This window comes from Oncorhynchus gorbuscha, linkage group LG01, assembly GCF_021184085.1.
Source record: "Oncorhynchus gorbuscha isolate QuinsamMale2020 ecotype Even-year linkage group LG01, OgorEven_v1.0, whole genome shotgun sequence".
In the NCBI taxonomy this organism is placed as follows: Eukaryota; Metazoa; Chordata; class Actinopteri; order Salmoniformes; family Salmonidae; genus Oncorhynchus; species Oncorhynchus gorbuscha.
In genome coordinates this window covers 85,181,543-85,203,834 of record NC_060173.1, presented here as the reverse complement: position 1 = coordinate 85,203,834, position 22,292 = coordinate 85,181,543, and the positions used below count along the sequence as shown (strand labels likewise).

General features: G+C 44.8%; 1 protein-coding gene across 5 annotated transcripts in view; it reads left to right on the top strand.

The window, feature by feature from the left end:
- The window catches only part of LOC124044104 (DDB1- and CUL4-associated factor 6-like), an 80,283-nt gene extending 63,395 nt beyond the window's left edge, over positions 1-16,888 (top strand). For 4 of the 5 annotated variants that reach the window (XM_046363569.1, XM_046363560.1, XM_046363578.1 and 1 more), the window contains 7 exons: positions 3,510-3,622; positions 3,863-4,265; positions 9,715-9,853; positions 11,631-11,787; positions 15,758-15,846; positions 16,255-16,360; positions 16,793-16,888. In XM_046363569.1, the coding sequence (XP_046219525.1) occupies positions 3,510-3,622; positions 3,863-4,265; positions 9,715-9,853; positions 11,631-11,787; positions 15,758-15,846; positions 16,255-16,360; positions 16,793-16,851 (1,066 nt within the window). In that variant the 3' untranslated portion in view covers positions 16,852-16,888. Of the gene's footprint in view, positions 1-3,509; positions 3,623-3,862; positions 4,266-4,393; positions 4,436-9,714; positions 9,854-11,630; positions 11,788-15,757; positions 15,847-16,254; positions 16,361-16,792 lie in introns of all 5 variants that reach the window. The other variant, XM_046363594.1, reaches the window with a different exon arrangement.
- Positions 16,889-22,292: the final 5,404 nt, after the last annotated feature.

Here is a 22,292-nt window from a genome sequence, read left to right as displayed (position 1 = left end):
CCTGTGGATGTATTTCAAGGATTACCAACAAACTCAGTGCCTCTTTGCTTGACATTATGGGAACATCAAAATAAATCAGCCATGACCTCAGTAAAACAATTGTAGACCTCCACAAGTCTGGTTCATCCTTAGAAGCAATTCCCAAACACCTGAAGGTACCATGTTCATCTGTACAAACAATAGTACGCAAGTATAAACATCATGGGACCACGCAGCTATCATACCGCTCAGGAAGGAGATGGGTTCTGTCTGCTAGAAATTGCGAAAAGGGCAAATCAATCCCAGAACAACAGCAAGGGACCTTGTGAGGATGCTGGAGGAAACAGGTACAAAAGTATCTCTATCCACAGTAAAACAAGTCCTATATCTACATAAGGCCGCTCAGCAAGGAAGAAGCCACTGCTCCAAAACCACCATAAAAAGCAAGACACGGTTTGCAACTGCACATGGGGACAAAGATTGTACTTTTTGAGAAATGTGCTCTGGTCTGATGAATCAAAAATAGAAAGGTTTAGCCATAACGAGCATCGTTATGTTTGGAGGAAAAAGGGGAGGCTTGCAAGCCGACGAAAACCATCCCAACCGTGAAGCACGGGGGTGGCAGCATCATGTGGTGTTGGTGCTTTGCTGCAGGAGGGACTGGTGCACTTCACAAAAGAGATGGCATAATGAGGTAGGAAGATGATGTGGATATATTGAAGCAACATCTCAAGACATCATTCAGGAAGTTAAATCTTGGTCGCAAATGAGTCTTCCAAATGGACAATGACCCCAAGCATACTTCCAAAGTTGTGTCAAAATGGCTTAAGGACAACAAAGTCAAGGTATTGGAGTGGCCATCACAAAGCCTTGACCTCAGTCCTATAGGAAATTTGTGGGCAGAACTGAAAAAGTGTATGCGAGCAAGGAGGCCTACAAACCTGACTCAGTTACTCCAGCTCTGTCAGGAGGAATGGGACAAAATTCACCCAAATTTATTGTGGGAAGTTTGTCGAAGGCTACCCGAAATGTTTGACCCAAGTTAAACAATTTAAAGGCAATGCTACCAAATACTAATTGAGTGTATGTAAACTTCTGACCCACTGGGAATGTGATTAAAGAAATAAAAGCTGAAATAAAGAATTTTCTCTGCTATTATTCTGACATTTCACATTCTTAAAATAAAGTGGTGATCCTAACTGACCTAAAACAGGGAGTTTTACTTGGATTAAATGTCAGGAATTGTGAAAAACTGAGTTGAAATGTATTTGGCTAATGTGTATGTAAATTTACGATTTAAACTGAAAGGTAGCAGATTCTCTGTGTTATCGATGGCTGTTTAACATTCTGATGGCCTTAGAATAGAAGCTGTTTTTCAGTCTCAGCTTTGATGCACCTGTACTGACCTCGCCTTCTGGATGTATGCTGTAGTGTTAAGATTTCCCTTCACTGGAATGAAGAGGCCTAGCCCGAACCAGGAAAAACAACCCCAGACCATTATTCCTCCTCCACCAAACTTTACAGTTGGCACTATGCATTTTGGCAGGTAGTGTTCTCCTGGCATTCTCTAAACCCAGATTCTTACGTCGGACTGCCAGATGATGAAGCGTGATTCATCACTCCAAAGGACGCGTTTCCAATGCTCCAGCGTCTAATGGCGGCGAGCTTTATACCACTCCAGCCGATGCTTGTCATTGCGCATTGTGATCTTAGGCTTGTGTGTGGCTGCAGTTCTTGTGCTGAAGTTGCTTCCAGAGGCAGGTTGGAACTCGGTAGTGAGTAATGCAACTGAGGACATACGATTTTTACACGCTTCAACACTCTGCAGTCTCTTTCTGTGAGCTTGTGTGGCCTACCACTTCATGGCTAAGCCGTTGTTGCTCCTAGACATTTCCACTTCACAATAACAGCACTTAAAGTCGACCAGGGCAGCTCTAGCAGGGCAGTTATTTGGTGAACTGACTTGTTGGGAAGGTGGCATCCTATGACAATGTCACGTTGAAAGTTACTTATCTCTTCAGTACCGACTATTCTACTGCCAATGTTTGTGGCAGTGTGCTCGATTTTATACACCTATCAGCAATGGGTGTAGCTGAAACAGCCAAATCCACTCATTTTAAGGTCTGTCCACATACTTTTGACCATGTAGTGTTTGTCTTCCAAATTCTATCAAATATTTCCGTTTTTTGTATAACTTTATAACATACAAAATCTAAAGGGATGCAACTGCAGTGCCACTAAAATGTATTTGGCCCCTTTCTAATTTTCTCTACTTTTGCATATTTTCGATGCTGAATGTTATCAGATCTTCAACCAAAGGGAACCTGAGTGAACAAATAACACACAAATTATATACTTATTTCATGTATTTTATAAACAAATTTATGCAACACCAATGCCCAAGTGAAAAATTAATTGCCCCCTTACACTCAATAACATGTTGTGCCACCTTTATCTGCAATGACTCCAACCAAACGCTTCCTGTAGTTGTTGATAAGTCTCTCACATCGCTGTGGAAGAATATTGGCCCACTCTAGGTCTGCGCTAGTCAAAGTCCAGCCCTAATCCCAATTGAGAAGTTGTGACAGGACTTGAAACAAGCAGTTCATACTTGAAGACCCACAAATGTCGATGACTTACAGCAGTTCTGCATGGAAGAGAGGGCCAAAATTCCTCCACAGCGACATGAGACTGATCAACAATGACAAATATAGTTGGAGAGCAGGCCATTTTATTTTATTTTATTTAAAAAGTTGGATGGAATAGAAACTGTCAGGGCCTGGAATAAATATGTCAAGCTTGGTAATATATTCCTTTTGATTATGTTGATCCTAACCCGAGTGGCGCAGCGGTCTAAGGCACTGTATCTCAGTGCAAGAGGCGTCACTACATTCCCTGGTTCGAATCCAGGCTGTTTCACATCCGGCTGTGATTGGGAGTCCAATAGGGATAAGCACAATTGGCTCACCGTCGTCCAGGTTTGGCCGGGGTAGGCCATCATTGTAAATAAGAATTTATTCTTTACTGACTTGCCTCGTTAAATAAATGTACAATTAAAAAATAATAATACCTAATATATAGGGAGAGATCTGAACATGGAATCCAATCTGTTAAAACAATTGATTTTGTATGCCTCCTCCAGATTTCTTGGTATCAGTACACACAGGTATTTCATGTTTCTTTGTCCATTTCCCCTTAAATGTACTTTCTAAGCTTGAGAAGTCATGATTAGAAATGGGCATTATTTTAGTTTCCCCCCAATTCCATTTGAATCTGTATACAGAACCATATGTGTCCAATGGTAGTGAAAGAAATGACAGAGAAAGTTCAGAGGAATAATTAATAATTACAATTATTATTTTAAATGTTTTATATAAAAAAATCTTAATGAAATACGGAACATACTAAATATCGAGGGAAACTGACCCTTGATGTTCTGATTTTTTTCTCATCAAATAAATCCACAATCTCATTTTGGTGACCATGTTTCTCAGGTGTTCTTTAAGAAAGACCCCCCCCACACACTTTAGGAGCAGCAGAGCCTCCAATTCCAGGGGAAGTGGAGGGCCCAAACAGTCAGAGGCAGCAGGGGCCGTCCAGACCAGAGAGGGACCCTCGGCAGAGAGCTCTGCCTCAGTGCAGGGTGAGGACTAGAGCGGCCTAGTGGCCATGATTGTTACTGCACTCTATGGGATACCATGTGTAGTACTGATCTGGTGGGCATGACTTCAAATATTGGATGGTTTTATTCAGTGGGTCACACGAAAACACCATTAGGTCCACTTAGTTTCTGACATATTGCCCTGACGTAGACAACTGTTCAGTTATTGAGCCTCATAATGACCACATCTCTCTCGCTTTCTCTCTCCTCCTTCAATACCAGCAGCTGCGGCTGGTTTAGAGCCCTCAAGCCAGAGCAGGGTTGCTGCTCCCCACACCGACCCAGTGTGTGAGGCTGGGGGTGCCTCTGCCGCCACTTCCAGCACCCAGGGATACATGCCAACCCAGGCCCCAGCACAAGTCTCCTCTGTGGGGGAGAGTTTGACTGCCTCGCCCCTGGAGAGGAGCCAGGGTGTGGGTGCGGAGGACACCTCTGGGGGGTGCAGGAGAGAGCAGCCTGCTGGGGAGGGGGGGTATGGGGGTCCAACAGGACCAGGGGGGCAGGGGGTTCCAATGGGACCGGGTGGGCAGAGCCAACCCTCCCGTAGCAACCAGGATTCAGACGACAGTGATGACGACCCAATTCTTATCCCCTCAGCGAGGTACAGAGGAGGACAGGGACAGAGGTACGACTACAACACGGCAGTTCATATACACACACACTATTTTGATGTATATTTTCTCCATGTTGTGAGGACTCCTTTTCTCTTCTTCTGTGTGGTTTATTACGATGATGATTCTGCTATACACATAGATCAAATTTCAGTGGATCAGCGGTAGGCGATAGGATGATCAGGTAACATCTGTGTGTTGACAACTTAAACATCTAACCTGCAAGGAGTGCAGTGCTCATAGAAAACTTGTAACTTCCAAAACTACTGCTTCCATGAGTCCAAGCAACCCCCTGAGACTACTGTACGTCTATACCTAGAAGGCGTGGAGCTTGTAGTTTTCACCAGCATTATTAAGCCTTGTGTGTGGGCACTGTTGCGAAACACTAATCGTGTAACACTAATCGTGTGAGCATGCATATGCATGTGAGTATCACCACCATTTGCTAAGAGGAGAGCTATTAGCTTCATCATCCCTGGCAGGTTACCTAGCGATATCACCAGGGTAACAGGCAACACCAGTGATGCAACAGCCAATGAATGAATGAATGAAGCCCTACAATCCCTGGAGAAAATGTAGATAATGCCTATGGTAATATAGCCAGCTTAGACTGAGTGTAGTACTTAGCTTACTCATTGTTTGCACACGATAAGATTGATAGGATAAAGATGTGTACATACTGTATATACAGTGCATTCGGAAAGTATTCAGACCCCTTGACTTTTTCCACACTTATTACGTTACAGCCTTATTCTAAAATTGTTGAACATTTTTTCCCCCTCAATCTACACACAATACCCCATAATGACGAAGCAACATTTTTTGCAATTGATAAAAAAATATATTAAAAAACGGAAATATCACATTTACATAAGTATTCAGACCCTTTACTCTACTTTGTTGAAGCACCTTTGGCAGCGATTACAGCCTCTAGTCTTCTTGGGTAGGACGCTACAAGCTTGGCACACCTGTATTTGGAGAGTTTGTCAGGTTGGATGGGGAGCGTCACTGCTCAGCTATTTTCAGGTCTCTCCAGAGATGTTTTATCAGGTTCAAGTCCGGGTTCTGGCTAGGCCACTCAAGGACATTCAAAGATTGTCCTGAAGCCAGTCCTGTATTATCTTGGCTGTGTGCTTAGGGTCATTGTCCTGTTTAGAAGGTGAACTTTCGCCCCAGTCTGAGGTCCTGAGCGCTCTGGAGCAGGTTTTTATCAAGGATCTCTCTGTACTTTTCTCTGTTCATCTTTCCTTCGATCCTGACTAGTCTCCCAGTCACTGCCTCTGACAAAACATCCCCACAGCATGTTACTGCCACCACCATGCTTCACCATAGGGATGGTGCCATGTTTCCTCCAGACGTTACACTTTCTTTGACCTCATGGCCGATGGTTTCATGCATGTCAACATCAGAAGCCTCCTCCCTAAGTTTGATTTACTCACTGCTTTAGCACACTCTGCTAACCCTGATGTCCTTGCCGTGAGATTTCCATACCAGAGATTTCCATACCCAACTATAACATCTTCCGTCAAGATAGAACTTCTAAAGGGGGAGGAGTTGCAGTCTACTGCAGAGATAGCCTGCAAAGTAATGTCATACTTTCCAGGTCCATACCCAAACAGTTCGAACTACTAATTCTGAAAATTACTCTCTCCAGAAATAAGTCTCTCACTGTTGCCGCCTGCTACCGACCCCCCTCTGCTCCCAGCTGTGCCCTGGACACCATTTGTGAATCGATTGCCCCCCATCTAGCTTCAGAGTTTGTTCTGCTAGGTGACCTAAACTGGGATATGCTTAACACCCCGGCAGTCCTAAAATCTAAGATAGATGCCCTCAATCTCACACAAATCATCAAAGAACCCACCAGGTACAACCCTAACTCTGTAAGCAAGGGCACCCTCATAGATGTCATCCTGACCAACTGGCCCTCCAAATACACCTCCGCTGTCTTCAACCAGGATCTCAGCGACCACTGCCTCATTGCCTGTATCCGCTATGGTGCCGCAGTCAAACGACCACCCCTTATCACTGTCAAACGCTCCCTAAAACACTTCTGTGAGCAGGCCTTTCTAATCGACCTGGCCCGGGTATCCTGGAAGGACATTGACCTCATCCCGTCAGTTGAGGATGCCTGGTCATTCTTTAAGAGTAACTTCCTCACCATTTTAGATAAGCATGCTCCGTTCAAAAAATGCAGAACTAAGAACAGATACAGCCCTTGGTTCACTCCAGACCTGACTGCCCTCGACCAGCACAAAAACATCCTGTGGCGGACTGCAATAGCATCGAACAGTCCCCGCGATATGCAACTGTTCAGGGAAGTCAGAAACCAATACACGCAGTCAGTCAGGAAAGCTAAGGCCAGCTTCTTCAGGCAGAAGTTTGCATCCTGTAGCTCCAACTCCAAAAAGTTCTGGGACACTGTGAAGTCCATGGAGAACAAGAGCACCTCCTCCCAGCTGCCCACTGCACTGAGGCTAGGGAACACGGTCACCACCGACAAATCCATGATTATCGAAAACTTCAACAAGCATTTCTCAACGGCTGGCCATGCCTTCCGCCTGCTACTCCTACCTCGGCCAACAGCTCCGGCCCCCCCGCAGCTCCGCGCCCAAGCCTCTCCAGGTTCTCCTTTACCCAAATCCAGATAGCAGATGTTCTGAAAGAGCTGCAAAACCTGGACCCGTATAAATCAGCTGGGCTTGACAATCTGGACCCTCTATTTCTGAAACTATCCGCCGCCATTGTCGCAACCCCTATTACCAGCCTGTTCAACCTCTTTCATATCGTCTGAGATCCCCAAGGACTCGAAAGCTGCTGCAGTCATCCCCCTCTTCAAAGTGGGAGACACCCTGGACCCAAACTGTTACAGACCTATATCCATCCTGCCCTGCCTATCTAAGGTCTTTCGAAAGCCAAGTCAACAAACAGGTCACTGACCATCTCGAATCCCACCGTACCTTCTTCGCTATGCAATCTGGTTTCCGAGCCGGTCACGGGTGCACCTCAGCCACACTCAAGGTACTAAACGACATCATAACCGCCATCGATAAAAGACAGTACTGTGCAGCCGTCTTCATCGACCTTGCCAAGGCTTTCGACTCTGTCAATCACCATATTCTTATCGGCAGACTCAGTAGCCTCGGTTTTTCGGATGACTGCCTTGCCTGGTTCACCAATTACTTTGCAGACAGAGTTCAGTGTGTCAAATCGGAGGGCATGTTGTCCGGTCCTCTGGCAGTCTCTATGGGGGTGCCACAGGGTTCAATTCTCGGGCCGACTCTTTTCTCTGTATTTATCAATGATGTTGCTCTTGCTGCGGGCGATTCCCTGATCCACTTCTACGCAGACGACACCATTGTATACACTTTCGGCCCGTCATTGGACACTGTGCTATCTAACCTCCAATCGAGCTTCAATGCCATACAACACTCCTTCCGTGGCCTCCAACTGCTCTTAAACGCTAGTAAAACCAAATGCATGCTTTTCAACCGATCGCTGCCTGCACCCGCATGCCCGACTAGCATCACCACACTGGATGGTTCCGACCTTGAATATGTGGACACCTATAAGTACCTAGGTGTCTGGCTAGACTGCAAACTCTCCTTCCAGACCCATATCAAACATCTCCAATCGAAAATCAAATCAAGAATCGGCTTTCTATTCCGCAACAAAGCCTCCTTCACTCACGCTGCCAAGCTTACCCTAGTAAAACTGACTATCCTACCGATCCTCGACTTCGGCGACGTCATCTACAAAATTGCTTCCAACACTCTACTCAGCAAACTGGATGCAGTTTATCACAGTGCCATCCGTTTTGTCACTAAAGCAACTTATACTACCCACCACTGCGACTTGTATGCTCTAGTCGGCTGGCCCTCGCTACATATTCGTCGCCAGACCCACTGGCTTCAGGTCATCTACAAGGCCATGCTAGGCAAAGCTCCTCCTTATCTCAGCTCACTGGTCACGATGGCAACACCCATCCGTAGCACGCGCTCCAGCAGGTGTATCTCATTGATCATCCCTAAAGCCAACACCTCATTCGGCCGCCTTTCGTTCCAGTACTCTGCTGCCTGTGACTGGAAAGAATTGCAAAAATCGCTGAAGTTGGAGACTTTTATCTCCCTCACCAACTTCAAACATCAGCTATCTGAGCAGCTAACCGATCGCTGCAGCTGTACATAATCTATTGGTAAATAGCACACCCATTTTCACCTACCTCATCCCCACAGTTTTTATTTATTTACTTTTCTGCTCTTTTGCACACCAATATCTCTACCTGTACATGATCATCTGATCATTTATCACTCTAGTGTTAATCTGCAATATTGTAATTATTCGCCTACCTCCTCATGCCTTTTGCACACATTGTATATAGACTCCCCTTTTTTCTCTGTGTTATTTACTTGTTAATTGTTTACTCCATGTGTAACTCTGTGTTGTCTGTTCACACTGCTATGCTTTATCTTGGCCAGGTCGCAGTTGCAAATGAGAACCTGTAAATAAAAAAATGGCTTGGTTTTTGCTCTGATATGCACTGTCAACTGTGGGACCTTATGTAGACAGGTGTGTGTCTTTCCAAATCATGTCCAATCAATTGAATTTACCACAAGTGGACTCCAATCAAGTTGTAGAAACATCTCAAGGATGATCAATGGAAACAGGATGCACAAGCTCAATTTCAAACCTGTATTTTGTTTAGAATTTTTTTATTAATTTTCAAATATTTCTAATATCCCGTTTTTGCTTTGTCAATATGGGGAATTGTGTGTAGATGAGGGGGGGGGGGGTATTTAATACATTTTAAAATAAGGCTGTAACGTAACAAAATGTGGAAAAAGTCTAGGTGTCTGAATACTTTCTGAATGCACTGTACAAAACAACAAGAACACCTGTTTGTTCCATTACACAAACTGACCAGCTGAATGATACAATTCCTTATTGATGCCACTTGTTAAATCCACTTCAATCAGTGTAGGTGAAGGGTAGGAGACCAGTTAAAGAAGGATTTTTTAGCCTTGAGACATGGATTGTGTATGTGTGCCATTCAGAGGGTGAATGGGAAAGACAAAAGATTAAAGTGCCCTTGAACGGAGTATGGTAGTACGTGCCAGGCGCACCAGTTTGTGTCAAGAACTGCAATGCAGCAGTGTTTTCACCCTCAACAGTTTTCTGTGTGTTTCAAGAATGGTCCACCACCCAAAGGACATTCAGCCAACTTGTGGAACCCTTTCAACACCTTGTGAGTCCATGTCCCGACGAATTGAGGCTGTTCTGGGGGCAAAAAGGATGGTGGGGGTGCAACTCAATACTAGGAAGGTGTTCTTAATGTTTTGTATACTGGATAGATTCTTAGTATTCACTTCCCTCTCTGCAGATATAGAGTGAAAGATATTAACTGTCAATACTGTATATAACTTGTGTGTGTCCCTTTGTGTCGCTGCGTCTGTCGGCGTGTGTCAGACGCTCTGCTGCGGTCCGTATCCAGGAGTTATTTCGTCGGAGGAAGGAGAGGAGAGAGATGGAGGAGAGCGAGACCCAGAATATCAGGAGACCTTCAGTCAAAATGGTCTACAAGGGACACCGTAACTCCAGGACTATGGTACGCTAATCTTCACTTCCGACTTCGGTTACTTCTGGTCCCTATTTTACAGCTCACTTCTATCTGAGCCCCTACTGAAAACATCATGCGAAGAGCAACAAACTCATCATGGGCCAGATAGAGAGAAAGATTCTATTAGGACTCTCTGAAGAACTGTGACAATTGTTGCTGAGTGAACTCTAGTCCTGGTTTAATAGAGTAAGAAAGATATACACTACAGTTCAAAAGTTTGGGGTCACTTAGAAATTTCCTCATTTTTGAAAGAAAAGCTCATTTTTTATGTCCATTAAAACAACATCACATTGATCAGAAATACAGTGTAAACGTTGTAAATGACTATTGTAGTCGGAAACGGCAGATTTTTTATGGAATATCTACATAGGCATACAGAGGCCCATTATCAGCAACCATCACACCTGTGTTCCAATGGCACATTGTGTTAGCTAATCCAAGTTTATAATTTTAAAAGGCTAATTGATCATTAGAAAACCCTTTTGCAATTATGTTAGACGGCTGAAAACTGTTGTTCTGATTAAAGAAGCAATAAAACTGGCCTTCTTTAGACTAGTTGAGTATCAGGCACACCTGTTAATTGAAATGCATTCCAGGTGACAACCTCATGATGCTGATTGAGAGAATGCCAAGAGTGTGCTAAACTGTCCTCGAGGCATAGGGTGGCTACTTTGAAGAATCTCAAATATATTTTGATTTGTTTAACACTTTTCTTGGTTTACTACATTATTCCATATGTGTTATTTCATAGTTTTGATGTGTTCAGTATTATTCAACAATGTAGAAAATTGTAAAAATAAGGAAAACCTTGAATGACTGGTACTGTGTGTATATATATATATAGAGAGAGAGAGCATTCAGAAAGTATTCAGACCCCTTGACTTCTTCCACATTTTGTTACGTTACAGCCTTATTCTGAAATGAATTAAATACATATTGTCTATCGTCAATATACACACAATACCCCACAATGACGAAGTGAAAACAGTCAGCCCATTTGCTATAAGACTCGAAATTAAGCTCAGGTACCTCCTGTTTTCATTGATCATCCTTGAGATGTTTCTACAACTTGATTGGAGTCCAACTGTGGGAAAAATAAATTGATTGGACATGATTTGCAGAGGCACACACCTGTCTATATAAGGTCCCACAGTTGACAAGGCATGTCAGAGAAAAAACCAAGACATGAGGTCGAAGGAATTGTCCGTAGAGCTCCAACACAGGATTGTGTCGAGGCACAGATACCCAAACATTTCGGCAGCATTGAAGGTCCCCAAGAACACAGTGGCCTCCATCATTCTTGAATGGAAGAAGTTTGGAACCACCAAGACTCTTCCTAGAGCTGGCCGCCCGGTCAAACTGAGCAATCGGGAGAGAAGGGCCCCGATCAGGGAGGTGACTAAGAACCTAATGGTCATTCTGACAGAGCTCTGTGGAGATGGGAGAACCTCCCAGAAGGACAACCACCTCTGCAGCCACTCTTCAGTAAAATGCACATGACGGCCTGCTTGGAGTTTGCCAAGTCTCTGATGGTCCTTGAGTGGCCCAGCCAGAGCCTGGACTTGAACCCTTTCGAACATCTCTGGAGAAACCTGAAAATAGCTGTGCAGCGACACTCCCCATCCAACCTGATAGAAAAAAATGTATTTAATCTATTTTAGAATAAGGCTGTAACTTAACAAAATGTGGAAAAAGGGGAAGGGGTACTTTCTGAATGCATTTAACATTCATTTATCTACGCCAATGATTTGGGTGTTTTCTGTAGATTAAGGAGTCGTGTTTCTGGGGAAACAATTTTGTGATGAGCGGTTCAGACTGCGGACACATCTTCATCTGGGACAGACACACGGGGGAGCACCTGATGCTGCTGGAGGCCGACAATCACGTAGTAAACTGCCTCCAGCCACACCCCTTCGACCCCAGTGAGTTGTATTTATTTTGTATTCCTTATTTTACCAGGTCCGTTGACTGAGGATACTTTCTTATTTACAGCAATGGCCCAGGGAAGGTAACAAAACATAGTAAGAATAATAGTTAACATACACAATGTATGGTAGTGGTGGAGTAGGGGCCTAAAGGCACACAGTGTGTTGTGAATGTATTGTAATGTTTTTAAAATTGTATAAACTGCCTTAATTTTGCTGGACCCCAAGAAGAGTAGCTACTGCCTTGGCAGCAAATCCATAATAAATACAAATACAAATATTAAAGCTTGCTGTTTGTCGATCAAAGCACAATAAATAGCCTATGCGCTGCCACTCCGTGGCTGCATATTAAACACGCCAGGTTCCAACCTGAACTTTTTTTTGTCAGTGGCCCGATTGGGCCAGTTGGTCAAAAATCCACTGACCGAACAGCATTTCTACTTTCCCAGACATGGTGTAATTCTTAAATGCATTGGGGTCATGTAGGGCCTATAGATTGGTGGCTGGTCTCAGACAATCCCGCAGGTGAAGAAGCTGGATGTGGAGGTCCTGGACTGGCATGGTTACACGTGGTCTGCAGTTGTGAGGCCGGTTGGGCGTAATGCTAAATTCTTAAACAACGTTGGAGGCGGCTTATGGTAGAGAAATTAACATTCGATTCTCTAGCAACAACTCTGGTGGACATTCCTGCAGTCAGCATGCCCATTGCACGCTCCTTCAAAACTTGAGACATTTGTGGTGTTGTGTGACAAAACTGCACATTTTAGAGTAACCTTTTATTGTTCCCATCACAAAGTGCACCTGTGTAATGATCATGCTGTTTAATCAGCTTCTTGATATGCCACACCTGTCAGGTGGATGGATTATGGATTATCTTGGCAAAGGAAAAATGCTCAATAACAGGAAATAAGCCCTTTGTGCGTATGGAAAATGTATAGGATCTTATATTTCCAGTCATAAAACATGGGGCCAACACTTTACATTTTGCGTTTATATTTTTGTTAAATTTAGCTGGGTCGCCCCGTCCTGCCCTAGGGGTCCACTGCCCTGCAGTGCCCCAACCCAATTCACACAGGACACCGAATAGGACAGGAGAAGTACTCCAGATATAACAAACTGACCCTAGCCCCCCGACACATAAACTACTGCAGCATAAATACTTGAGGCTGAGACAGGAGGGGTCAGGAGACACTGTGGCCCCATCCGAGGACACCCCAGGACAGGGCCAAACAGGAAGGATATAACCCCACCCACTTTGCCAAAGCACAGCCCCCACACCACTAGAGGGATATCTTCAACCACCAACTTACCATCCTGAGACAAGGCTGAGTATAGCCCACAAAGACCTCCGCCACGGCACAACCCAAAGGGGGGGGGGGGGCAACCCAATCAATCCCTAAACCAGTCTGCTGTTCCCACATGCTTCAAAAGGGCCACCATTGTTCCTGTTCCCAAGAAAGCTAAGGTAACTGAGCTAAACATCGCCCCGTAGCACTCACTTCTGTCATCATGAAGTGCTTTGAGAGACTAGTCAAGGATCATATCACCTCCACCCTACCTGACACCCTGGACCCACTCCAATTAGCTTACCGCCCGATTGATCCACAGACGACACAATCGCAATCACACTGCATACTGCCCTAACCCATCTGGACAAGAGAAATACCTATGTGAGAATGCTGTTCATCGATTACAGCTCAGCATTTAACATCATAGTACCCTCCAAACCCGTCATTAAGCTCGAGACCCTGGGTCTCGACTCCGCCCTGTGCAACTGGGTCCTGGACTTTCTGATGGGCCGCCCCCAGGTGGTGAGGGTAGGAAACAACAACTCCACCCCGCTGATCCTCAACAATGGTGCGTTCTCAGCCCTCCCCTGTACTCCCTGTTCACCCATGACTGCGTGCACGCCTCCAACTCAATCATCAAGTTTGCAGACTGCCTACAGTGGTAGGCTTGATTACCAACAACGATGAGGCGGCCTACAGGGAGGAGGTGAGGGCCCTCGGAGTGTGGTGTCAGGAAAATAACCTCACACTCAACGTCAACAAAACAAAGGAGATGATCGTGTACTTCAGGAAACAGCAGAGGGAGCACCGTGCCCCTATCCTCGGCGTACGGCAGCGTAGCCTAGTGGTTAGAGTGTTGGACTAGTAACCGGAAGGTTGCAAGTTCAAACCCCCGAGCTGACACGGTACAAATCTGTCGTTCTACCCCTGAACAGGCAGTTAACCCACTGTTCCTAGGCCGTCATTGAAAATAAGAATTTGTTCTTAACTGACTTGCCTAGTTAAATTTAAAAAATAAAGGTACACATCATGGACAATCTGAAATGGTCCACCCACACAGACAGCGTGATGAAGAAGATGCAACAGTACCACTTCAACCTCAGTAGGCTGAAAAAATGTGGCTTGTCACCGAAAACACTCACAAACTTTTACAGATGCACAATCGAGAGCATCCTGTCTGGCTGTATCACCGCCTGGTACTGCAACTGCTCCACCCACAACCGTAAGGCTCTCCAGAGGGTAGTGAGGTCTGCACAACGCATCACTGGGGGCAAACTACCTGCCCTCCAGGACACCTACACCACCCGATGTCACAGGAAGGCCAAAAAGATCATCAAGGACAACAACCACCCGAGCCACTGCCTGTTCACCCCGCTATCATCCAGATGGCGAGGACAGTACAGGTGCATCAAAGTTGGGACCGAGAGACTGAAAAACAGCTTCTATCTCCAGGCCATCAGATTGTTAAACAGCCGTCACTAACATTGAGTGGCTGCTACCAACATACTGACTCAACCTCTAGCCACTTTAATAATAAAACATTGGATGTAATAAATGTATCACTAATCAATTTAAACAATGCCACTTTATATAATGTTTACATACCCTACGTTACTCATCTCATATGTATATACTGTACTCTATACCATCTACTGCATCTTGCCCATGCCGCACGGCCATCGCTCATCCATATATTTATATGTACATATTCGTATTCATTCCTTTACACTTGTGTGTGTATAAGGTAGTTGTTGTGAAATTGTTAGATTACTTGTTAAATATTACTACACGGTCGGAACTAGAAGCACAAGCATTTTGCTACACTCGCATGGACATCTGCTAACCATGTGTATGTGACCAATAAAATTTGATTTAAGGTAGTCGTGGGCGACGCAAATTGATTAAAACTGTAGGGAGAAGGCAGAATGCCACCTAGAGTTTGAGAGCTAGCTAGAGGCTAGAGCTGAACTGCCTGTGGTAGCTACTAGCTAGCTAATTCATTCACTTCAGTCGAGAAGGAGTGAAACATTAGCTCACGTTACATTTCTGTTACACTACTAGCTCAGCACTGGGAATAAACACTAGTTGGTTTTTTCCCTCTTCTGTTAAGTCAAACAGCAGTTAATTTGCCAGTTACATCAGTCAACTAAAGAGTAGCCAGTTTCTGCTCTGCTTGTTTTTACAACTTGGAGAAAGTGCGCAACACACACACACTTACAGCAGCTGCCTCTGTTCAACTCTACCCCTTGCCAGTCTTAAGGCAGCCTTTCCTTCACACAGCCTGTCCATATGCTCTGGTGGTGTCCACCCTGTCCTAAATCTCAGCCTATCCAACCACTCTTAGGCATACGCATTGTAATAACGGTGTGAGTAACACACACCTACCCTAGTCTTATCCCTACATCTAGTCTTACAGATACACCTCAACCACACCCCTGCGACCCCAGTAACACACACACCTACCCTTGTCTCACCACTATACCCACACCCCTACGATCCCAGTGAGTTTTTTTAGCTACATATTCAGCCTTGTGTAGAGAGCCAATAACACCCTACCTGATTCAGAGGGGTTGGGGTAAATGCGGAAGACATATTTCAGTTGTACAACTGACTAGGTATCCCCCCTTTAACTGTATCATACCCTATTGCCAATCATTTGCATCTCCTGTCTGTTCCAGTTCTTGCCTCGTCAGGGATCGACTACGACATCAAGGTCTGGTCACCTCTGGAGGTGTCTCCATCGTTTAACAGAGTCCTAGCTGATGAGGTATGTTTGGTCAATGATTTATTCAATCTTAATGGCAGACGAGCAAGTAGACTGGGGTGCACTTCTGTCATCCAGTAGAGGGAGTGGATTCCCCACTGTGTGGGACTTCCCCTCTTCTCCATGAGCTGTCACAACAGCTGACTGGGGACGCCTTGGCCCAGGAGGCTTACCTATCCTTCTCTGTTCTCTTCTCTCTATCCTCACTCCTCCCCCCCCCATGCCCTCTTCTTTCTCCTTCGTCACCCCTTCTCCCTCTCACCCGTCCCACTCCCAACTCGTCAGTGATAGAAACCACATTCTCTTTGAAGCTTCTGACAACCGAGATGATGAATTCAGAGATCAACTACAAGGTTCACTGGTATATTTCACTTTCTTTCACCCTCTCTCTCACACTTATTCTCTCTGTAGGTGATCACGCGTAACGAGTTGATGCTAGAGGAAACCAGGAACACCATCACAGTCCCAGCATCCTTCATGCTGCGAATGCTGGCCTCCCTTAATCACATAAGAACGGGTACACATGCTCATTCACTCACTTACATTTTGCTTGTAGTTTAGTGATATTAACTATATTTTGTGGCTTTTGCGAATTGGTTAAAATGGTGCTTTGAAAAGCAGTTGGCCAATGAACCAATAGAAAGTGCATGTGGAAGTATTTATGTTCTTATCGATGTACTTTGGGACCATTGAGCCTGGGCTGAGTAAACCGCTTACCACCGGGAGGTTAACTGGTTCATTCACTCAATTACCAGCACCCAGTTATGATGCTTCCACTACAGACTAGGTACAGTAGGAAATGGGATTTAGGCTGCGTTCATTAGACACAAAATGGAAGAAAACTGTCTGAAATAGGGTAGAATTACCTGGACATTTTTGTTTTCCTTATGCCTTAATGAACATAATCCAGGGGTTTATTACACACTTTGTTTTTCATTCCTTTCCTCAGATCGCTTGGAGGGCGACCGTTCAGAAGGTTCTGGACAGGAGAATGAGGATGAGCAGTAGCTGCTCAGATGCCATTTTATTTGAAAAAAAATAAATCTAAAAAGCACTTGAAGATCTTGATATTTGTACAAGTATTATGTAGAATATTTCCTTTTCTGAGCATTAGTTACATTTGTAGCCCTCTTCTTTTTTTTAAGATGACTTTCTTACTGGTGTGTCTGTATGAGAACTGCATCGAGAAAAATAACTGTGTGAATGCAAGCGCAAAGCCAGGCAATATATATATAAAGAGGGGAATATTATTTAGATGACTGGTGCGTGAGGATGTTTAAAGTGCAATATTATTTTTGTCAGGAGCAAATGAGCTTTGATCAGTGTTACGATGTGACATTTATTTGTAGTGCAAGGCTGAGAACTCATGTTTATATACCGTATTTGCAATTGTGTATGTAAACATAAGAATTATGCTTTAAATAAACCATGTTGTTGTTGAAAAATGTCTACATATGCCGGTCTCAAAGGTATAAGTATGTCTTGTGATTCTGTCCTGTAACAGTTATTACACAGGACAACTGAACTCTCCTCTCGGCATTGTTGAAGGATCCACACAACAGTTTAGGGATCCTGAATGTCGCCCAGGTTACAGGATAGGTGGCTTGTGTAGCTGTTGACTGAAGCACGAACACAGTATGGCCCGTTTACTCCATAATGTATAATTAGTTTTAAAAGAGAGGACTCTATATACTGGAACAGAGAAAGTGACTGGTAGCAGGATTAATAATTGTGCAAACAAGGCTGAAAAGTGACTGGTAGCAGGAATATAGAAATGCTTATGGTAATATACAGTGTACAAAACATTAGGAACACCTTCCTAATATTGAGTTGCACCCTGCTTGCCCTCAGAACAGCTTTAATTTGTTGGCATGGACTACAAGGTGTCAAGTGTTCCATAGGGATGCTGGCCCATGTTGACTCCAATGCTTCCCACAGTTGTGTCAATTTGGCTGGATGTCCTTTGGGTGGTGGATCATTATTGATACACGGGAAACTGTTAACCGTGGAAAAACACAGCAGCGTTGCAGTTATTGACACTCAAACCGGTGCGCCTGGCACCTACTACCATACCCTATTCAAAGGCACTTTAATATTTTCTCTTGCCAATTCACCCTCTGAATGGCACAGATACACAATCCATGTCTCAAGGCTTAATACTTATTTAACCTGTCTCCTCTCCTTCATCTACACTGATTTGAAGTGGATTTAACAGGTAACATCAATAAGGGATCATAGCTTTCACCTGGTCAGTCTGTCATGGAAAGAGATGTTCTTAATGTTTTGTACACTATATTTATGAAAATAGAAGTGGCCGGTAGCAGGATAACAGATGGATATTAATATATACAGGTGAACAGGAGTAATAGGAATCAGAAGCAGGATAGCATGAATAGGATAGCACTAATGGCAATCAATGAAAAGCAGTGTAGTGGTAGTAGTACATCTAATCAATAATCAGTGTAGGTGTGAGGGGGATGGCCAGGGGATGGAAGCTGTTGAGTCTGTTGGTCTGAGCCTTGATACCTGGTACCGTCTGAGAGCATGGAGAACAGTCCATGTCTCAGGTGGCTGGAGACTTTGGACATTTTCCGGGCCTCTCTAAGACTACCTGGCATGTACGTCCTGGATGGTTGGGCGCTCACCCTCAGTTATACGCTGGGCCGTCCGCACGACCCTCTGTAGGGCCTTCTGGTCGAGGGGCGTTGCAGGTGCCATATCAGATGGGGATACAACCAGTATAGAGCAGCTGTGAAAGTTCCTAAGGATCTGTGCTAAATCGTTTCAGCCTCTGAGGGAGAAGAGACACTCCTGTGCCTTCATGACTGTGCTGGAGTGAGAGGACCAGTCATCAGTGATGTGGACACCAAGGAACTTGAAACTCTTGACACTCTCCACTGCAGACCCGATGTTGATGGGGGTGTGCACCCGCTCCTGTTTCCTGAAGTCCGCAATCAACTCATTGGTCTTGCTGACGTTGAGGGAGAGGTTGTCCTGGCACCATACTGGTGCTTGACGACCTTTCTGTAGGCTGTCTCATCGCCATTCGTGACATCAAGCCGACCATCGTCGTGACATCAGAAAACTTTGAGTTGGAGTCGTGCATGGCCACACAGTTGTGGGTGAACAGGGAGTACAGGAGGGGGCTAAGCACACACCCCTGGGGGGCCTCCTTGTTGAGGGTCAGTGTGGCAGAGGCGTTGTCTACTATTACCACCTGGGGTTGGCCAGTCAAGAAGTTCAGGATCCTATGGTGTTTAATTCTGAGCTGTAGTTGATTAGCATCCTCACAGTCTAGGTGGGAGAGGGCAGAGTTAAGAATTAAGATTGTGTTGTCTGTAGATCTGTTGGGGTGGTATGCAAATTGGAGTGGATCCAGGGTGTCTGGGATGATGGAGTTGTGTGCCATGACCAGCCTTTCAAAGCACTTCATTAGTACAGATGTGAGTGCTACAGTGTGGCAGGTTGCCTTAAGAGTTTTTGGGGATAGGAATGATGGTAATCAGCTCAAAATGTGGGGATTACAGACTGGGACAAGGGGAGGTTGAAAATGTCTGCCAGCCTGCCAGCTGGTCTACGCATGCCCTGAAGACTCCCTGGAATAGCGTCTGGGCCTGCGGCCTTACGAGTGTTGACCCGTTTAAAAACCTTGTGTCAGCATCAGAGAGAGATCACCTAGTCCTCCAGATTTGACCCTCATGCAGGGCTCTGTTGTGTTTGTCTAAGCGTGCATAAAAAGGACTTTGTGATTAAATGTATTTGGTTACAGAGTATTGCAAGACATTGGCAAGATTAAACAATCTGGGAGTCATGGCAGTGAGCAAAATGATAGAAATATTGAAATATTGTTACCCAGCCAACTAAAACACAGAACGCTTCTGCTATGTATAAAAAACTTTAATACAACAGTACAAAATAGCTTAGGGCTGGATTCAGTCCAAATCATTTACCGTGTATGCAATCTCTGTGAATGCGGGAACACTGCCTTTAAATTTAAATCACACTATAAATGCAAATCTAATGCAATACGGAATGAATCCAGCCCTTAGTGGAAATCAAAAGTGTATAATACCTTACATTCTGGAGTATTGCTCTAACAATGCAGTACCATACTGGGACAGTGACACACAGATAAATACAGATATACACGAGGGCCAGTTTATTAGGTACAACACCCTTTTCATAAATGGTTTTCTTCTGACAGTGAGTCACGTGTCCGTGGCTTGCTATATAAAGCAGACAGAAAAGAAAGAAAAATTCAGTTACTGTTTGATTGAACGTTCAAATGGGCAAAACAAGTGACCTAAGCGTGGTACGATCGTCGGTGACATGCGCGCCGGTTCCAGAATCTCAGAAATGGCCGACCTGGGTTTTTCACACAGGACAGTCTCTAGGGTCTACCTAGAATGGTGCGACCCAACAACAACAAAAAATCAGTCAGCAGCAGTCCTGTGGGATAAAACAGCTCGATGAGGAGGTCGAATGGCAAGAATCATGCAAGCTAACAGGCAGGCCACAAACAGGCAAATGACGGCGCAGTACAACAGCGGTGTGCAGAACAGCATCTTGGAACGCACAACTCGTTGGTTCTTGTCACGGATATTGAAGAATATGACCACACCGGGTTCCACTCCATTCAGCTAAAAACAAAAAGAGGCAGCTCCTGTGGGAACGCGATCAACACTGGTCAATTGAATGGAAAAACGTTGCCTGGTCCGACGAATCCCGGTTCCTGTTGAGTCATGCCGATGGCAGAGTCAGGATTTGGTGTCAGCAGCATGAGTGCATGGTTCCATCCTGCCCGGTGTCAACGGTACAGGCTGTTGGTGGTGGTGTAATGGTGTGGGGATATCTTTCCTGGCCAACATTAGATCCCTTGATACCAATTGAGCAATGTTTCTATACCCCAAAGAATTCAGGCTGTTCTGGAAGCAAAAGGTGGGTCCCGACCCAGTACTAGACGAGTGCACCTAATAAACTGGCCGCTGAGTGGAACACTCAGTTCTGAGGTAAACACCCTAAATTGCTAATAGGATCGACAGTGATTCTCTCAGGGTGAGAAATGGTGCTCTAGTGAAGTGATCCAGAATGTATAACATGTTAGATATGTGATAACTATAGTGTTTAAACAAGGGATGGTAACCTTAGCCTGGCTTCAGATCAGTATGTGCTTGAAAGCACAGTCAGAGGCGTTGACTGAAGCAGCACTTACAGATCTGGGATCAGGCTAGGTGTCCCTCGCTACAGGGACATAGAGAGCCCACATGACCAGAAATCCTAACCAACAGAGTAACATTTTTGAAAAATACAGTAATACTGTAAGTGGCTTCATGGTGTTCTATTATGTGCTTGACTTTGTCAGTCTGATAAAATACCACAGTCCTGCAAAGCCTACAGCTCACCCACACTAGGACCATTGTAGAGTAATACACCACAGATCAAAAGTATGTGAACACTTGCTCGTCAAAAATCTCATTCCAAAATCATGGCGATTAAAATAGAGTTGGTCCCCCCTTTGTTGCTACAACAGCCTCCCATGATCTGGGAAGGCTTTCCACTAAACATTGGAAAATTGCTGCTGGGACTTGCTTCCAATCAGCCACAAGAGCATTAGTGAGGTCGGGCACTGATGTTGGGCGATTAGGCCTGGCTCACAGACAGCATTCCAATACAGGGCTCTGCAGACTAGTCAAGTTCTTCCACACCGATCTTGACAAACCATTTCTGTGTGGACCTCGCTTTGTGCACGGGGGCATTGTCATGCTGAAACAGGCAAGGGCCTTCCCCAAACTGTTGCCACAAAGTTGGAAGCACAGAATCGTCTAGAATGTCATTGTATGCTGTAGCGTTATGATTTCCCTTCACTGGAACTAAGGGGCCTAATCCAAACCATGAAAAACAGCCCAAGACCATTATTCCTCCTCCACCAAACTTTACAGTTGGCACTACACATTGGGGCAGGCAGCGTCTCCTGGCATCCTATGACGGAGCCACGTTGAAAGTCACTGAGCTCTTCAGTAAGGCCATTCAACTGCCAATGTTTTTTTCTATGGAGATTGCACGGTTGTGTACTCGATTTTATACACCTGTCAGCAACGGGTTTGGCTGAAATAGATGAATCCACTCATTTGAAGGGGTGTCCACATACTTTTGAATATTTATAGTGTACTTGATAAGTCACGGCTTTCCAAAACAACATACAAATCAGAAGGGGACGGATTCATACTCTGGGTACTGCATTATTCAAGTGCATTCAAATGTACATTATCTTATAGGGCATGTTTTCACATGCCGTACTGTGAAATGTTGAAGTATACAGGAAGTTGGTCCTATGCTCCAAAAGCATTACAGCTACTGAGAACAAGGAAGTTCTCTTCCCGGGAATACCTGGCCACGTTCAGTTGGCAAATGTTGTGAAAGGTTGCAGATAGAAATGTCATGAATAGAAC